This window comes from Cryptomeria japonica, chromosome 11 (assembly GCF_030272615.1).
Source record: "Cryptomeria japonica chromosome 11, Sugi_1.0, whole genome shotgun sequence".
Lineage (NCBI taxonomy): Eukaryota > Viridiplantae > Streptophyta > Pinopsida > Cupressales > Cupressaceae > Cryptomeria > Cryptomeria japonica.
In genome coordinates, this window is record NC_081415.1 from 344,076,217 (window position 1) to 344,094,326 (window position 18,110).

Consider the following 18,110-nt stretch of genomic DNA (forward strand, 5'->3'; position numbering starts at 1 on the left):
TCAAAACCGACCCTCCCTTGGTCCAACTGAAAGCCAAATTTTTCTTCAACATGGAGGTGAGGGGTTTTACCATGGTGGCAAGGTTGGGAATGAACTCCTCACAAAGTTGATCTTACCAAGGAAACTTTGCAGTCCTTTCTTGTGACTGGGGAGTGGGAGAAAGAATGGCCTCCACTCACTCTGGATCAATGGCTAAGCCATCTTTAGATACGATGTGTCCTAGCAATCTTCTTTGGTTAGTAGCAAATACACATTTGCTTGGGTTCAAGGACACACCATATTCTCTGCATTTCATGAACACTTGCTCGAGATGACCAAAATGATCAACTGCATGCTTCGAATAAATAGTTATATCATTGAGGTATATAAGCACAAACTTTGCTAATACACCTTTGAAAGCCATGTCCATTGCTGTTTGAAACGTGGTACTTGCATTGGTTAGCCGAAAAAGGCATCTTACAATAAGCATAGGTACCCCACTTAGTAGTAAATGCAGTCTTGTATTGGTTTGATTCTTGGACTAAAATTTGATTGTACCCTGAATATTTAAGAATGAAAATCTTTCTAAGCCATTGACCTTTTGTAGAATCTGCTCCATGGAGGGAAGCGGATAATGATCCTTAAGGGAGGCTCTGTTGAGGTCTCTAAAGTTTACACACAGTCTGATTTCCCCATTCTTCTTCCTTACAGGGACAAGGTTAGCCACCTTGGAGGAGTGCTTGATAGGGAAGATGATATTGGCTTCTATGAGCTTGGTTAACTCCTTCCTCATTAGTGGCTCAATTTTGGGGTTTATTGGACTTTACTTTTGTCTAACTGGTTTTGCATCTGGGTTTAGTTCTATAGCATGCTAGGCTAAGCTAGGGTCAAAACCCTTCAAATCTTCATAGGTCCAAGAAACTATGTCATCATATATTTGACAAAGCTTAACAAAGGTCTCTTGTTCAGTTAAAGAACATACCTTTCCCAAATTTAGTGACCTACCCTCGACAACTGCAACTGGCCTATAATCACCCTTCTTTGCAGCTAGGTTCATCTTCTTCTTCAGTTGATCATCCGAATTGAAAATGCCTTCCAAGGTAACTAGACCTTTAGGCAACTTGTTGGAGTTGAGCTGCATGATCTGATCTCCATAGTGATCTTGCAACATAGACTGATTCTGTTTCATTTTGCCAAAAATTGACAATTTGCTGATCACTTTTGAATACTTGCCAATTTGCTTGATTGTTTGGGACAACATGCCTCACATCAAGCATGATGTGTTGTTCCTTCTTGCTTGCAACATGCGTTGGTATGTCAAACTGAGCACCAACCGCTACAAGCCTATCAGCATACTTTTTCTGACTCCTAGGAATGCTCTGGATATTGAAGGCCTCAAATCCTTCAATTAAGTTCCAAACCCTTTGTTTGTATGATTTGAGTAAGTTGTTCTTAGTTGAAATATCCCCCTAGGGATATTTATTCCAGAAATTTGAACAAATGAACCACAAAAATTCAACATACAATTTGCATGAAATTGATTTCAATCTATTCACCAAATTACACTGAAAATCATTAAATTTCAGATTCAAACAAAATTTCTGAAATCTAAATATGAATATAGCCTCAAATCCTTAATAGAGCAACAACAAAAAAATTCCAATCGTAGCCACAAAACTTAGTTTGATTGGATAACTAGTAAATAAACCTGAAGCACAAAGTGAGCCACCTGAATGATAACTCCAACTGACAATGGGTTTCCGTCCAGTGCCTCCAAGCTCGAGGGTTTGCGTCCTCAAACCTGTGGAAAACTAGAGCTTCCCAGAAATTCTCCAAGAGAAACAATTTTCAAACATAAACCAAGCATTCCAAAATGAGCCTCTCCATGTACTTAAATAACACATCCCTGTGACTCTTCACTTATCCTCTGTCTATCTCTTGGAATTCCCCTTTAATAATAAAATGACTTTATTTTATAATTTGATATTGACATTAAAGTCACTTAAATCCGCTTTAATAAATAATTAAATTAAGTTGTCTTTTAATTTATTATGTTTTGACAACTTAAACTTAATTATTTAAATAGATTTCCTAATGTCCCCTTTTGGGACATTACATTAGTTATGCTTTGAGCTTTGATATGATCAACAACTAACTCGCTGTCCTCAAATACTTGCAAAGATTTGACTTTTCTTTTTTGTGCAAGTTGGAGGCCTTGTATTAAGGCTTCATACTCAGCCACATTGTTGGTGCAACCAAATTGAAGCCTAAAAGAGAAGAAATATTTCTCTTGCTCAGGAGAAACAAGCATCACGCCGACTTTGCACCATTTCTGTTTCTTGAACCATAAAAAAACGTGTTCCATAACCCCTCCGGATCTTCTTGTGTCTTGATGATGTTAGGAATAGGAGTATCCTCCTCATGAATACAATAGGTACCAAGCCCAGTCTCTTCAGTCTCAGCTAATGGATCAAACTGAAAAGCATTGGCCCATTCATTTAGCAAACAATTAGGGACCTCCTCCAAAAGAGTAGCAGGCTCACGGACAATACACTCCTCCCTCTCTTCGCACAAAGTGCAATTCATGTTTATAGGGCTGGGGTGTAGGCTCAATGTGGTTTTGTGCAATGGGCTCTACCTTAATGGTAACTTTGGTACCATACCTTGTTCGAAATAGCATATGGGACCAATCAGAAGCCAAGTATCCACCTTTCTTGGCGATGAAGTCTCTAGACATGCAAATGGCAAAGAAGGCAGGGAGGTCAATGACTGATATGTCCTGTAAGATAGTGCAACTAGGGCATGCGTGCAAAGCTAACTTCAATTTTTTAACCACCCCTACTTTCTTGATAGAAGTGCCATCCAATTGGACAACCCCATTAGTCACAAGTTCATATTCTGTACCAAGAAGGTTAGCTACCTTCTTAGGCATGACTGAGCTGCTAGCTCTTGAATCTATCATGCAATTGTGAACTAAGTTATCTCCTATTATTAAAGAGAGATAGAATGGGGGAGGCTTACTGATTTTGCTTGAATCTTCTTCCCCCTTGGGTTGTACCAAACTGGTGGAGACCGCCCTCTTGCTAACTGCTGCCTCATCACTTGATTGGTTGATGTCCTTCAATGCCTCCTTAAGCAAATCCCTTTGAGATGGGATGGAAAGGGCCTCCCACATGGTGACATTGAGATTGGCCTTCTTCATTTGATCAACTATATTGAAAGGAACACCAACTGATTTTAGAGGCCCCTTTGAAGCTACAAGGTTTACCTTTGTTCTTTGGACAACTTGGGCCTTCCTCTTGCCTTCTGCTCCCTTGCATGTTATTTTGACTTGTATCATGGACATCTACTTTGGGTGTTGGAGCTTGGGCTGATGTTGAAGGTGAGGCAGCTTCCACTGCTCTCTTCTTTGACCTTGTGTATTGTAGCGTAGTCTCACCATTTGTCTGGTTTATACCACAAAATTCTGCCTCCTGCCAATTGACAAAAGTAGAATCTCCTTGTATGTGATCCTGATTGCCAATACTTGGCTGATTTGGATCATATTGCTGGCTAGAGGTGGCTGGCTCATTCTGGACTACTAGAGCTTGGAAAAACTCTCTATTTTGGCATGCACCTTGGTTGTGTGGCTGATTGCATGGTTGACAACAATCTTGCTCTTGGGCGAGATTGTTTTGCATTGGAACTATTGCCTTTGAGTTACTTGCAGCTGTGGGGTTCACACTATTCAAGGGCCTGACATTGCTCCATTGGTTCAGCCCTTGAAAAGGTGGCCTATTCTGCTGATAATTCTGATTTTGTGTTTGATAAGGCATGCTATGTTGAGCCTGTTGCCTCTTTAGTGTCACCAATTCATTGCCAAAGTTTTGCAATAGAGTCTTGACCTCATGGAGCTCATTTGAGGATGAAAAGGATGTGGATGGCTGACTTATGGGCGCCATGGGGATAGGAGCCAAGCTAGGCATTTGAGCAGGAGCTTTTGGGAATAGAGGCATTGGCGGTCTTGGAGCTATCTCCCCAGCCTGTATCAAACAATTTTCCGCCCTTATGGCTATGTCATATGTATTTGGTAGAGAGGTTCCGCCCATTGATTGTATCATGACAACTTTATCAATATAGAGAGCTCTCAGATAATACAAGAAGGCATGATTGGGAGATGGCTTCACTAAAGCAGAGATTCTATTCCATGTCTTTTGGAATCTAAAATTGAAGTTTCCCATGAATCCATGAGGTGCCCTCTTAATTGTAGTTAATTGTTCAACAAGTGATAGGTGATCACTTTTGTCTTTGAAATGGTTACACAACTTCTCTCCTAATTCATCCCAATTGTGAATGGAGCTAGGCGGTAACCCTCTATACCACTGCAAAGCTTTTCCTGTCACGGATGTGGCTAAGAGCCTGATAGCAACATCATCCTCGGTGACATTATGGACAGAGCAAGTGTTCGCAATGTCTTGAATACACTCTATAGGAGTAGTAGTTGTTTCACTAGTGAAATATGGTATACTCTTTAATGCAGCCATTGGCATATCATTCCATTAGGTGAAAATAAGAGGACTCCCCCCCATTGAAGGTAACAAAAACCTAATTTCTGGCCATGTGAAACAATGGTCTATTGAAATGAGTGGTGAGAACCCTAGACTGTGATGATCTTGTAATTGGAGGGGTAGAATGAGACTTGGGTGATGGAGTGCTTGCAACCTTTACACCCCTTACTGGTGACAATGAAGGTCTACCTCTCCATCTTCTAGAACTTGAAAATGAGAGTTCTAAAAATTCGAAATTACCTATGGAAGATGCCCTTTTATGAATTCTTGTCATGAAATCAATAATAGGTCATGAACAAGAGACTGGATCTGTGAGCAGAGTTGCCAAGTGCTTGAATGATGACTGGCTTCCAAAGGCTGAGATACTAAGTACAACATTGAATCTTGAGCATGTATGTTGAAATATTGGTCGCACCGGGCATGCAAAAAACTGTTGTCACAAAAGTTTGCACCATTGCTTAGCTATCAACTTAGCAACCTTGTGAAACATGGAAACAACCCCGAAGTGTGGGACCTTGCGCAAGGGGGTTGAATCTTCGGAGAAGGCCGACTTCCTTCTCAACCCAAGTGCAGGTGTTGAACCAACTCAACACTCCAAAATCTACTTCTAAACCTATCCTAACAACTTGCAGAGGAAAAGGGGAGAAGGAAATACTAAAATGAAAGGAGGTGATGCACCAAGATAAGAGATCTTTCTCTCCCCACCTAGAAATGACAAAAAGAATCAATTGAAATACCCAGGAGATGCACAAACTTCAGTTGCATGAATGACCTCTACGCATGTATGGAGGTAAGAACTTGCTGAATGTCAAGAGGGGAGAAGGTTTCCCACAAGTCACACCTAGAAACAGGTTAACACAACATATATGTGAGAGAAAGTCACAAACATACACTTACAATGAAGGTATAAGAACACATACACAACATGCGTAAGTTGAAGGAAGGCAAGATTGATGATTTCAATTCATTATAAGGCCAATGGCCAAACTTAGAGTTGCAGAAATGCAAGAAACGTACAAGTCTTCAAGAGAAGTGAAAGACCAAAGGATAGCTCAAGCCAACAGGGAGAGAACCCTTTACAATGAGGCCTAATAGCCTTTATATAGCAAACTGGTCGCAGAGGAGAGACCAATGGTCAAGGAGGGGAACCCTTGACCCTGGCGTACACAGAGGAATGTCAGTCAAGGAAGGCAGGGAAGTGCACAAACCTGCTATGGTATACATGCAAGCAACTCGACCATACCTTGACAAGGCAATCCCAAAAGAGAAGTACTTCTAGAAGGTGGATTGCTTGACATTCCAAAGTCAGAGCATGCAGGCCTAACATGAAGGCCATCAAGTAACCAAAAATAAGCATGGCCCGAGACTCCACTTGATGGCTATCTTGCAAAAACATTAAATGCGCCCTTGTAGCTCCATGAATGAAAGTGTTCAAGTTGCAAGAGTTGGTGGAGCATTAAGAGCTTTGAGTGTTGATCACGCCATTTGGACATGTCACAAGCCGCTGAATGTCGGAAGTTGGAAACTTGGGATTCCGGGTTTGGAAAGAATTGGGAAACCTGGGTTTCTGGGGCTTGGAAGACTTGGGAAACTTGGTTTTCCGGGGTTTGGAAGAATGGGGAAACTTGGGTTTTTGGGTTATGGAAGACTTGGAAAACTTGGGTTTACGGGTTTTAGAAGACTTGGGAAACCTGGGTTTCTGGGGGTTTGACTTCTGCCTCCCTACAAGACAACACTTCACATTTCATGATTCCATTGTTTTTCCCTTCATCAATTGGGGCAGCCCTGGTCCATGGATCATATCTCTGATCGGTTCTCACTGATGGACCAAGGATGTTATAAAAATGACAATAGTTAGTTGGTCCCATTTTGTTATTTTAAAGTGACTCAAGTGATTAGTTACTTTAGGGTTTATTAGCTGGTTATGAATGTAAGTTATCTGAGTAGTTATAAGTACGTGATAACTTGTAACTACCTAGGGGTTTATAAAATGGGGACACTCATCATTGTAAGGGATCTATTTTGCAATCAACAAGATATATGAAGAGCTTCAAAGTTTGTAAAGAAATAACTACCTTTATTTGCAATAGAGTGAGGATGTTTTACAAGGTTTTTAGGCCATGAAAGAGCTATATTTTTGAGAGCTAATCTTGTAGATTCTTTGATTTATTTCTTCAGGGTTATACTGCATGTTGGCCTATGAAATGAATCTATTTCCATTCGGATCTCTACTTTATTTTGAGTTGGTGTTTGATATTCCACAACATAGCACTCAAGGAGAAAATTTGTCACTTGTTCTTTGCATAGTGTTATTTTCTTAAGATTGCATGTTATTGAGTGATTCAATAATAGCCAATCTTTCTATATATGTACTTATTCTTGTATATTCTACCACTTATGGAGTTTCCATTGGTTTAAACTTTTAAATATAGGGAAGCCTCTCTTGGTAATAGAGGAGGCACTTTGTCCCACATGCTGCCTATAATCAGTTTGTGCAAGAAAAATTAGCAATAACACATGGCAATTGGTAATAGACCATGCTTAGTAGGATTTAAGAGGGGTTGCACGATGCATGGAATTTAGCATTTGGGCTTATTTGGACTTTCTACTCTCAGCTAGGTTGACTTAGTTGCTTGCCTTTTCATGTTAGAAAAAGGCTGCCATATAATCTTCTTTTCTCAACATCTGTGGCAATGCTTCAACTCAACGCTCCCAACCTCCCAAAAGATTTGGATAGAAGGAGAGAGAAAAGTGATCTAATGAAAAATATTTCTTTATCTGTGCACTAAAGAAATATACAATAGAGAAGACATAAATCCCCAACTGCGCCACTTTATTTTACTAAAGGGAGGGAATTTGTATTATTAAGAAAGATGGCAAATGAGATGCTGGACCTTTGGGAATCAAGAAGTTCTTTACTCTCAAATTTTTGTGCTGGTAACTAGTTTTGCAGTGTCTAGCAAGGCTGGCATATTTGATTTTTATTTTGGTTATTGTGAGACAAATCAATCAATTTGGTATGTCTTTTTGAAATGCTTATCTACTAGGGTTGCTTGGCCACGGGTGTAAGAAAATTCAACTAGTTATTCATTGCCTGTTTCTCTAGGCTAGGTCCTATGTTAAGAGATACACACACAATTAAAGATGGTTCCAAATAGTCAGGGCATGTGTAAAGTCCCTAATCGGGATATTAGATTAATTCACCAAATTTTCAAAATCAAACACAAATTTAGCACTTTCTGATGATGGAGATCCTGATGCAGGCAAAGTGAGGACACGGTAGTTGGGATGTGAACAAAAAGCAATTTATTTCACTTATTGGCAATAAGCTGCATAGCTTACAATTCATGCAAAAATTGGAAGATAAATATGTTGACTCCGGCGGCAGGCTTTCCAGAGCAATACATGCAACTATCAAATCAAAATAAGGAAATGTAGATCTTGGCAGCTATGCCATCCAATCTTTGTTATAATGCCAGTGTAGATATTAATATGGGATCTAGTGGTATACCTTCCATAATCTACTGAAACTTACAATATTGTTATCAAATATAGAGTCATTATGGCATAGCCTTCTAGACTTCAGAAAATATAATCTAATCTAGCTGAGAATGGTCTAGTTCAATACATTTGAACAATATTGATTGAAAACTGCAATTTCAATAAATATTTCTGTTTGTAACAATAACAAACTCTTTTGAAAGTGTTTATATCAGCAAATATAATAGATGTAACAACCACAGAATGATGTGTATTAAACCTCTACAGTTTCGTCAGCTCTAGAGAAATTTAACAGCAGAGATTTTAGGTAAATTTTGGTATAAATCAGAATAATACAAGTACTTAAATGATGTCACTGATTAATTTAACTGTACTGCTGCTGTTTAACTGCTGTTATAACTTGGAAATGGAGACAACACTCACAAATAATAAAATACTTCTTTCAAATGGTGTAGATAACTTTGTAGATGATGTTGCAGGTCCAGACAGCCATTCCAAATCTTCCAAACAGCTGCGATTCCTCCCAAAATGCTGTATGGTCAGACTGTAATGGTGCAACCAGCTTGTAATTTATAACTGCTCTTCTTTCAAAGATACAACCTTTGAAAAAATGATGTAAGGATTTGCAAACAAATAATAATTAAAAATCTTATTCAAATCTGAACACTCGTGCATAAATTAAAAATCAAACCAAACTATATTAAAATTTGGAGATCCATATCAATCACACAAACTTTGAAAACACAAATAACCAACAAAATATGCAACTGTAGCAGTACAGATTGCTCTAGCAACTTTCAAAGTCTGAAAATCTTCAATAATGCTCATGAAATTGGGACTTCTTCAGACTTTTCAGCACACTGGCAATCCCTATATGAAATTGCTTGAATGGATAGGAGGGTTCATGTCTTTAGGCAGAAAGATGAACATAAGGGTTCAATCTCAAAAACTGGGGTTTGTTCACAAAACAATGGATGCTTCTTGTTACCAAACCTCTCTTTTAATAGGCTCTTTGAAGGAATATAATATTAATCTTTTTCCTTTTTACCCCCAAAACTTTATTTTCAAAGTGTCTTGAAAGACCTTTAAAATAATGGTTACTTTTTGGCCCCTTCCTTCTAGCAACACTATATGATAACAACTTTGAACATTTTAACAATAAATATAGACTGTCATGTAATACATATAACATAACTTTTATAAGACAATTTAAGTTATTATTTTGAATTATTTTCCTTACCCTTGCCTTTAGCCTACAAAAAATAAAATAATAGGCTAAGGTGCTCCTGATTAACTTCACCTAAAAAAGGGGACATGACAATATGATAAGGTTGCCTTTAATCAATTTCTTTCAGAAAATAATATGTAAGATAACCTTTCATAAGGATTTTTCCCTTCTCTTTTGAGTAGATTTGGATATTTTCAAAACAAACAAGATGATGCACATTAAAGCCAAAAATAATGGCTTTTGGAAGGTTGCAGACCCTACATTAGGATTTTGAGCTTTCATGGATTTTACCATAGAATTTTGATTCTCTAATACTATATAGTTTATACACACATCAAAAACTTGCACGACTATTCTCATGAGTAGAATAGGGATGGTGAATAACTTGCCAAAATATCACATAAAAACTTGCTAATAACTTGTTAGTTTGTGAAAAAATCTCAAGTAGTCTGTAATTGTATACAGGTGCATTTGTGAGATTTGGAGTGAGGATTGATTGATTTTAGAGAGGTGTGCAGCTGCATTTGAAAAATGACATGCACCATGAAAATGTGTGTGGTCTTGAAGGCCTTAATTTGGGCTTGGTGGGGGGTAGAGAGGGGGAGTGGTAGGAGGTGGGAGCAGGATAGCATGAGGAGAAGTGTATGGCCAGGTTGCTCCACCCCTTGACCCTAGCCTATATTGCAAGAGGCTCTGTACTAGGGGTGTTGCCCTTGGACCCCATGAAGGACTCTGCCTCTTGTCCTTGGCAAGGGCTGCCATCCCCAAATCCCTGCTTTGGTTTTGAAAACCAAAAATTTCCAACGGATTTTGTGGATGAAATTTGCAAAGTATGATTACAGATATGTAATATATAATCATATGGCACTATGATATGATTTGAACTTGTTTTTTGATCTATAAATAAGGGAAAATCTACTTATGACCTTTGTAAATTCAGTTTTATGCATATTTTGAAGATTATTTTACAAATTTATTCAGAAAATTCACTTAGTTTTTCCCGTCCTGTGTCTAAGTCAAATTTTAGCTCTGCGGAGTTTTCACCGAGACTGAGTTTTTATCCTATGGTTCAATAAAAGATGCATACCTAAAAAGGACTTTCCATGGTGATATCTATGTTTTTGTTCTATTTTTAGAGTGGATAATGTGTTCCCCATTGATTGAAAACAATTTTTTGGGATTCAAAATTGAACAGGGATCAATGTTTACGTTAGCTTGGAATTAAGATAGCTGGCATGTGGCTTCGGCACATGGTTAAGACACTGCATAAATTTATAACAAGGAGGTGGTTGTTTAATGCTCAAAACTGATTAATCTATAAAAGTGTTATAAAAGCAAGGTGTTCTCTTTTTCTCAGAAAACTCAAGTTTGTGTTGGGGTCCAGTACTATTTTGTTAATTTTATGCAATCTCCTTGTATGTTTCCTAGATATCAGTCAATTTTTCCACTGGGAGTTTTTGTTTCAACTATTTTCCCTTGTGTTTTTAATCCTCTCATCTCTTTCGTTTTTTAATCGTGTCAGCTGCAAATGGTGGCCTGTCTGCAACATGGATGCAACCCATACTCCATCCATGTCCATTATCCAGTTTAAGCTGATGTTAATGTTGGAGGAAGTTTTTTAATCCTATGCATGGAAGAGATGAAAGTTGATTCTGTTCAGGAATGTTATAATGTGGTTCATTATTTTTGGTCTATGCTGATAAACATTAACAAGTGTCCAATCCTACGTGCTCATAAGATGCTAAAATACTTCATGATCGGTAATGCTTGATTTAGGTATTACTTTTATCATTTATGCTTTCAATGCTTCTTTCTTTTTACATCGTAACGCCTGTTTCTTTGTTTTTAGATTTGAATATCTGTTGCTGGATTGCCTTTTCATGGAGATTGTATCCTGAACTTAACTGATATTCCAAATAATATCACATTATATGTGATAATTGTTATGGTTTGCACACATTTCAGCATGATATAAGTGATTTCTTAGTTAGCCAGTTCTGAAATTTTTACACTATGATGCATTCTGGTTGGAAAAAGTGACTTTGTGCTGACATGTAACTTTTGCAGTCAAAAAGTGAAGCTCAAAAGAGGAAACAAACAAACAAACTTGGTGCTGTTGAGCTTCTTTATAGGAGGGAATTGGCAGGGAGGATCCTACCGTCAGGCAACATTAGCAATGTTTTATTTCAGCGAGAACTTATGGAGTTACAAGCATCCCTTGCAAAGGTGTGATTGCTGTTTGATTTTGGAAAAATAAGAGCTCACTTTACTTGGTTTAATGAGATTCCTTATAAAGAATAACGTTTGGAGTTCCATTTTACCTTGTAGGTTGGCAATGATTGACTTTGTTTAAAGGAACTTATAAGATGATTATTAAATACAAATATTTCTTTCCATTGGAATAGTCGTTCAAATTAGTTTGACTTTTCTATGAAGCATCAAGAAATTGGTTATGTATGGTGTTTATTCTGTACTTATACTAATTACCTATTTATGACACCCCGATTTGTGGATAATATCATTCCAGCAAATGGTGTTCAAGTTTATCCTGCAAAGATCAAAGTAATTTGAGACTGGAAACTCCAGAAAACACCTCCATGCTAACAGGATTTTTGGTTCTGATTGGCTATTACCGACAATTTATCAAGAATTACGTAATGATTCTAATGTATAGGGCATAATGTCACAGGGATAGGTAATTTGGCAATGATTTTGTGAAGAAGCATTTCAAGAATGGGTTTTGTATTTAACACTAGTAAAATTATATTAATCGTTCAAATAATAGCTGTAACATTATATTTAATATTTTGAATGTTAAAAACTAAATTAATCATGCATCCATTGTTCATTTCAATATTGAAATTTTCATATGCCTTATTATATAAAATTGGCCATTTCCAGCAATCTAGGACAACACAAGAAAGCTTGACAGATTATCTTTAGCTAGAAACCTTTTATACACATATTCCCATGTTTGCGTTTTTTGTCTGTATTGTTAATCCTTTGCCTTGAACATCTTTCCCCAGTTGATATACTTTTATTTTGCTTATTAAAATGTGGTGTACACCATTTACATTGATCCAAGTACGAACTATTAGCATTCAGTCTATTAAGAGCACACACATGATATAAAGTAGAAAGAGAGAAACTATATTAATGTCAATGAATGATCAGGAGTAGGTCAAAGGGATTGGAACACACAATTGTTACAATAGAAGAGTAGGTGAGTGTTTTGGTTATCTTGTTCAAGGGGCTCCAGCAAAATCTAAATAGAAAATCACTAATCATATTTTGTTTGTTTTGTGACTTGCTTACAGCCTACCCATGTGTACATATGGTCCCAAGGAACAGCTATTAATAATCCCTCACATGTAAAGAAAAAACATGTATTTAACAATACTCCATTCATTAACGGCTGTAAAGTTTCAGATTTACATTTCACATAAGTCCATCAAAACTAAAACCTTGATTAACTCTAATCCAATCGATGTGATAAACATTGCAATAGAAAGATGAGAAAGAGAGAAAGAAAACACGAGCCTGCCAGTTGTGTTCATTAAGCATCATTTGGCAAGCAAACAAATTTGATATAAAACCATTCTTTTGCTTGACCCAAGTTTCATAGTCAACACATAGGAAGGTTCAATCATCTAAGAAGAGAAAAATCTGAAAGTTAATCCTTATTCACCCTATTCTAGGTATAGGTCCAAGATACAATTCCCATAATTGTAGTGTATGGTAGATAATTCATGATGCAATTGCATAAAGTTGTTTAGGCTGACCACACAAAGGAACTTGCCATCAACAAATCCTTTGCAAAATAAAACACCGTTGTTACCATTGTTGTATCTTAAAAGAAAAAATAATTGCACATATTTCCAAAATCATAGAGGTAGACATTTTAGGAAATGTTTCATAAAATTTCTGGGGTAGGGCATGGTGTGGGGATGTTTTTGACCCATCCCCACGACCCCAAAGTGTTTTAGGTGGGGGATGAGGTCAAAAATTATAGATGTGTGCCCAATGTACACAGGTAAAAGACACTCTCACAATAAATAATAATAAAACAAAAGAAAAAGAAAAATTCTAAAAACGCCTTGAAAATAAAATAGTAGACAAAAGAATTCTACTAGGCTACCACCATTGAGAATTTGCTCTTTTATACTTGGAAGTTGTTGTGCCTTGCACAAACTCCCCGTCGTCGACAGGGACCCCCTTTCCATGTTTGCCTCGTCGAGTAGGAATTTTGTTAGGATTAGCAGAGTAAGAACAATGAGAGGAGAGAGAATAGGGTCCCAAAGTTCAAGACTTGATTTCAAATTTTGCAAAGTCCAGGTCAGAACGAAGATAACTAGTGCTCACGAAGAGCTAAAGGGGTCACTAAAGCGTGTTTAGACCAGAGCATTAACTCTAGGTGTTCATAGAGGTCAAGTTTAGGTAAAACACTCAGAGGCAAAATACTTGAGAATGCCCCTCCAGTGGCAGCACATGTGTAGGACATAGGCGTAAAAGTGAAGTGCCTTTTACATTGCCCTGCCAAAGTAATGAAGTATGCGAACCAAAGTTCACAAGGTGTAAATAAAATTGAAGATAAATCATTTTTCCATCATGTGCCAAAAAAGGATGCCTTTTCTTCATCTAGCCTCCAAAGTGCCGAAAAAGAAGCGAAGTATTAATAACACAAAGGGGGCGGGGTAGGTTTTTATTTTTTAGAGTTAAAGTAACCTTTTCCCCTATCGTGCCTTAAATTGCCGAAAAAGCACCAACGAAGGGAGGCAACATTAAAAGTTAAGGCAAATTGATTTAAAAGAGGGAAATAAAATTTCCTCCTATTCGCCTCCATGTACCAAATCATATACCGAAAAGGGGGGGGCCTTTAGTGAAGAGTGGAAATGAACGAAGTTCGCATGCTTTGAAAATTAAATGCAAAACTTTTTAAATTTTTTTATTGTCTTCCAAAATCGCCGAAGTTTATGCCAGTAGTCATGGTTTGAATCAAAATGCATAAATAAACTTAAGCTCAAAAGAGAAGGGGGTAAGTTCTTTTCAAAAGTCGCCTCTAAGCATTGATGAAAGGTGAAGTTAGGATTTTAGTTTGCCTCGCAAAAACAAAGAAGTCATCGAGCTTTCTATCGCCAAAAGGGCGCCCTTTGTTCCTCATTTCATCCTCATTCGCCGAAGAAAACCCGAGTTCGCTAGTAGTTTGCCTCGCATTAAGCTAGGGTCGACAAAGGGCAAGTCCAAATAAATTTGTATGCTTCTTTTAAGCAAGGCATTTCTTCATTTCGCCTTGAAAAGAAACCCAAGGCTTCCTCTTGGAACGTATTTCCAACACGTTTTCAAAATCGCCCAATTGAGACATCTGCAACAGGCTGGGCATTTCAACCATTTTAAGGTATGCTTTTATCCTTGAAATCTTGGCAAATAAGTTCTTCTCCAAAATGATGATGAAATGCTGTATTTAACCCTAGGGTTTACATATGATTTACATCTTGTGAATTTCATTCAAACTCAAACACAAGGGGCAAACCTTAGTTGTGTAGGCACTATCAAAACTCAAATCACACTTTGAAAATTTCAACCTGGTAGATTTTTCGGGGTCTGCAACGAGAATGGAAAAACTGAAACATTAATCAAGAGGGCTTGCAAATACCGAAATTTTCCCATCATTTGGCAAAAGAAGTCCAAAATTGCAAAATACACCAAGCCAACAAAGTTTAAGCTTGAAAACTGCACCAAAACCAAGATTTTTAGCCTTGCAACAAGTCTTGAAATCTAAAACAGCTAACTACAACAATTTTTTCAAAATTCGCCATTATGCTGTTAATTGTCACTTTGCTGATGATTTTGTTACTAATGCCGTTGTTGGGCATCACTGACCCCATTTACGCACTTAGGATCACATCGTAATTTGTGTCCTGGCATGCAGGGTAGATGCCTCCCAAAGTGTTTGATTCCTCTAAGGCACCTGAAGCACAAGGAACGTCTTAGACATCTCAGGCTGAGGACCCTTGCAAATTGGAAAAAATGAAATATGAATGCTAGGGAGTATTGCAGGACTCCAAAGTTCAGAGAAAATGGGAAAATGTGGGGGATACAAACTTCGGGCATATTGATATCCGATAGTTTAGAGACAGTGTATGCCGCGGATGCCCACTAGAGAGTGAAGAAAATGGTGGAGAGTGGGATAGCACAGGCTGCTGGATTCCCGCAAGCTATTCAAAACTATGAGCTAATTGTAGAAAGCTCCAAACACTACAAGCCTGACAGCAAGGTGGTGTTTGTGAACGACATGGTGATAGCAGATTTCTTTCCTGAGGCCATGGAAGAGGCTTTCGGCATCCCTGCAGATTTCTTTCCTGAGGCCATGGAAGAGGCTTTCGGCATCCCTGCCCATGAAGAGGCAATTGTGGTCCCCTTGGAGGAAGCTCAAGGAATATATGACCAAAATCCCACCAAGTGTAAGAGCAAAATGAACGACAACTGGTCTAAGGAAAGGAGGCCCCACAACTCTAGGATCCTCAAAAAGGTATACAAGAGTGAGTTCAATGAAGAATACGGGGACATGGTCACCCTTCTTAGCTGTGTAATGGGGCTGCCCCACTCCAATCTGTTTGAGGAGTGGATGTTGTGCTACCTAGAGGAGGTCTTCTTGGGGAAAATCAAGCTTGATTGGGCTCAAATCATTAGTGATAACATACATACAGAGCTGGTACAGTTGGCATAAAAGAGATACTTCACCATGTCTTCCTATGTGGTTTATATGTTTGCACACCATCCCAGGTTGTTGGGATTAATCTGCCTAGGTGACATTGGAAACGGGCCCAACCAAATAAAGGTGTACGGCTGCTACCCTCAGCTGCACTTCTACAATATAAGCCAAAGGGAGAGGAACAATATAGCATATGCAATGGGTCAGTATGAGAGCGTGAATGATGCCTTCACCATGCGCATGGTCAGAACTATGCAAGGATTGCAACAAAGGCTGTCCAAACAGGCATTTTCACTAATATGAAAGTATGCAGCTTGGTTTATCCAGTTTCCTCGATTCTCTTATTTGAGAATCTCAGGCTTTGAAGGCCCTCCATACCGTCTCCTCAAGTATCCTACTGACAAGATAGTGCTCCTAGAGGTCACAAGACAAGCTCATCCAGTTGGGCAAATTCTTCGAGACAAAAAGGTTTTAGAAGTCTCCTTCCCAATGGCGATAGGGGACAATGATGTGCATTTCAAAACCCCTGTGTAGGCCGAGTAGTCGATTGAGGAGGTATCTTCATAGTGATTGCAAGAGCATCTTTGTAGAAAAGGCTTTGATCCTACAATATTGGGACAGAAAGCCTATGGATATCACTGTAAGCACAAAATGGACATAGAAGATTACTGGGCAAGTTGTGCTGATGATTTTGAGGTTCGCAGGAGGGAATACTCTAGGCTCAACTTGCACCAAGTTAGAATTTTTGAGTATGCCTGGGTCCCAGACTAGCTAGTTGATTATGGGGATTGCGTGCAGCATCAGGCCTATGAGACTGTAAAAGATCGCCCCCTTGCCTTCATCAACTAGTCTCAAGATCCAGTCACCAGTTTGGAAATCATAATGGAGGGACCCATGAGATACACTGATGCTTGGATAAATCAACACATTGAGGAACTAACCCATGATGGGATGCAGTTCACCTACAATTTGATGGAGATCTTGGGTCTCACTCGTCAGAGGATGAAGAGACACCGAGTGCAGCAAAAGGAGAAGGTGAAAAGAGGCCTAAGAAGAAAAGAAAGAAGGCAAAGGCCAATAAAAGGTTGAGGGCATCAAAGAGGTTCCGACGAAATAAAATCCAGTCACTTGAGGTTCCCGCTAGAAAGAAGTTAACAATAAGGAGACCATTTGCCGCCACCTCACCAGAGGATCTCATAGTAGCAGAAGATGCAACTGCAGTAGAGCAGCAATATGCCCCTCCTGTGCAACAAGTAGATTTAGTTGTGCAAACAACGGACCAAGAGGAGCCTAATGTACAGGAGCACGAAGTGCAGACCACAGACCAGGAAGAGCCTAATCTACAAAAGCCAGAGGTGCAAGTCATTGAGCTAAAAAGCATGAGGGTGAAAACAAGAACAAGGAGGATGACAAGGGTAAAGGTCCCCTAGGAACGAAAGACAACAAGAAGTTGAGATTCCCCAACAGTTACTGAGTGAGGTCGAAGAAAACTTGACCGTAGAAAAGGAACTAGAAGCTGAGGGGAATCAACTCCTATCCCTAGTTGACCAGCCAAGAGTAGAAATAGAATCTGCTGCAGCTTTAGGAGAGCAGGGTAGAGAGATGGTGGTCACTTCTGGTCAATTAGTACCTCTTGTGTGGTTGAAAGCTTCAGTTGAGAAGAAGGTGGCAGTGAGGCCACCTGTAAGTCTAGAAGACTTATTTTCCCTGAATAGGACAACCTCTAGTTAAAGAGAAGAAGAAACTCAGGTGCTATTCCAAGGTGACCAAGGATGCTTAAAGAAATCGGACAATACACATTGCTGCCCTCCCAGAAGGCAAGTCAGCTGAGGAGGTCACGCTTGCTGATTATAATGTTGTGTCAATCCCAATGGGAAAGGCCACCAAGCGGCAAGAGGTGGAGGAATTTAGAGAGTCAGTGGAGACAATGTTGAGCCAATTGGAAAGGATGACTGCAGAGAGGGACATGTATAATGCTTGGGCATAGCAGGCCGAGAACTATGTAATGTCCCCTTTCTAGGCGACAGGAAATTAGTAGAGGTTTGACCTTTCACTTGAGTTTCCGTAGGTCAACTAGATGGTTAGGGGACTCATTTTGAGGAGCATAGAGCTTTGTGGGGGCTCTATGAGCCATTTTGAGCTT

The 18,110-nt window shown here is 38.9% G+C and overlaps 1 protein-coding gene across 7 annotated transcripts in view; it reads left to right on the top strand.

Annotated features, from left to right (window-relative positions):
• LOC131074707 (uncharacterized) overlaps positions 1-18,110 on the top strand; it is a 177,244-nt gene that overhangs the window by 64,768 nt on the left and 94,366 nt on the right. For 4 of the 7 annotated variants that reach the window (XR_009113107.2, XM_058011394.2, XM_058011398.2 and 1 more), the window contains one exon: positions 11,323-11,481. Coding sequence is in view for 6 of the 7 variants with exons in the window: in XM_058011394.2 (XP_057867377.1) it covers positions 11,323-11,481 (159 nt within the window). In the remaining variant the exon portion in view is untranslated. Of the gene's footprint in view, positions 1-10,777; positions 11,032-11,104; positions 11,204-11,322; positions 11,482-18,110 lie in introns of all 7 variants that reach the window. The other 3 variants (XM_058011407.2, XM_059213867.1, XM_058011415.2) reach the window with 2 other exon arrangements.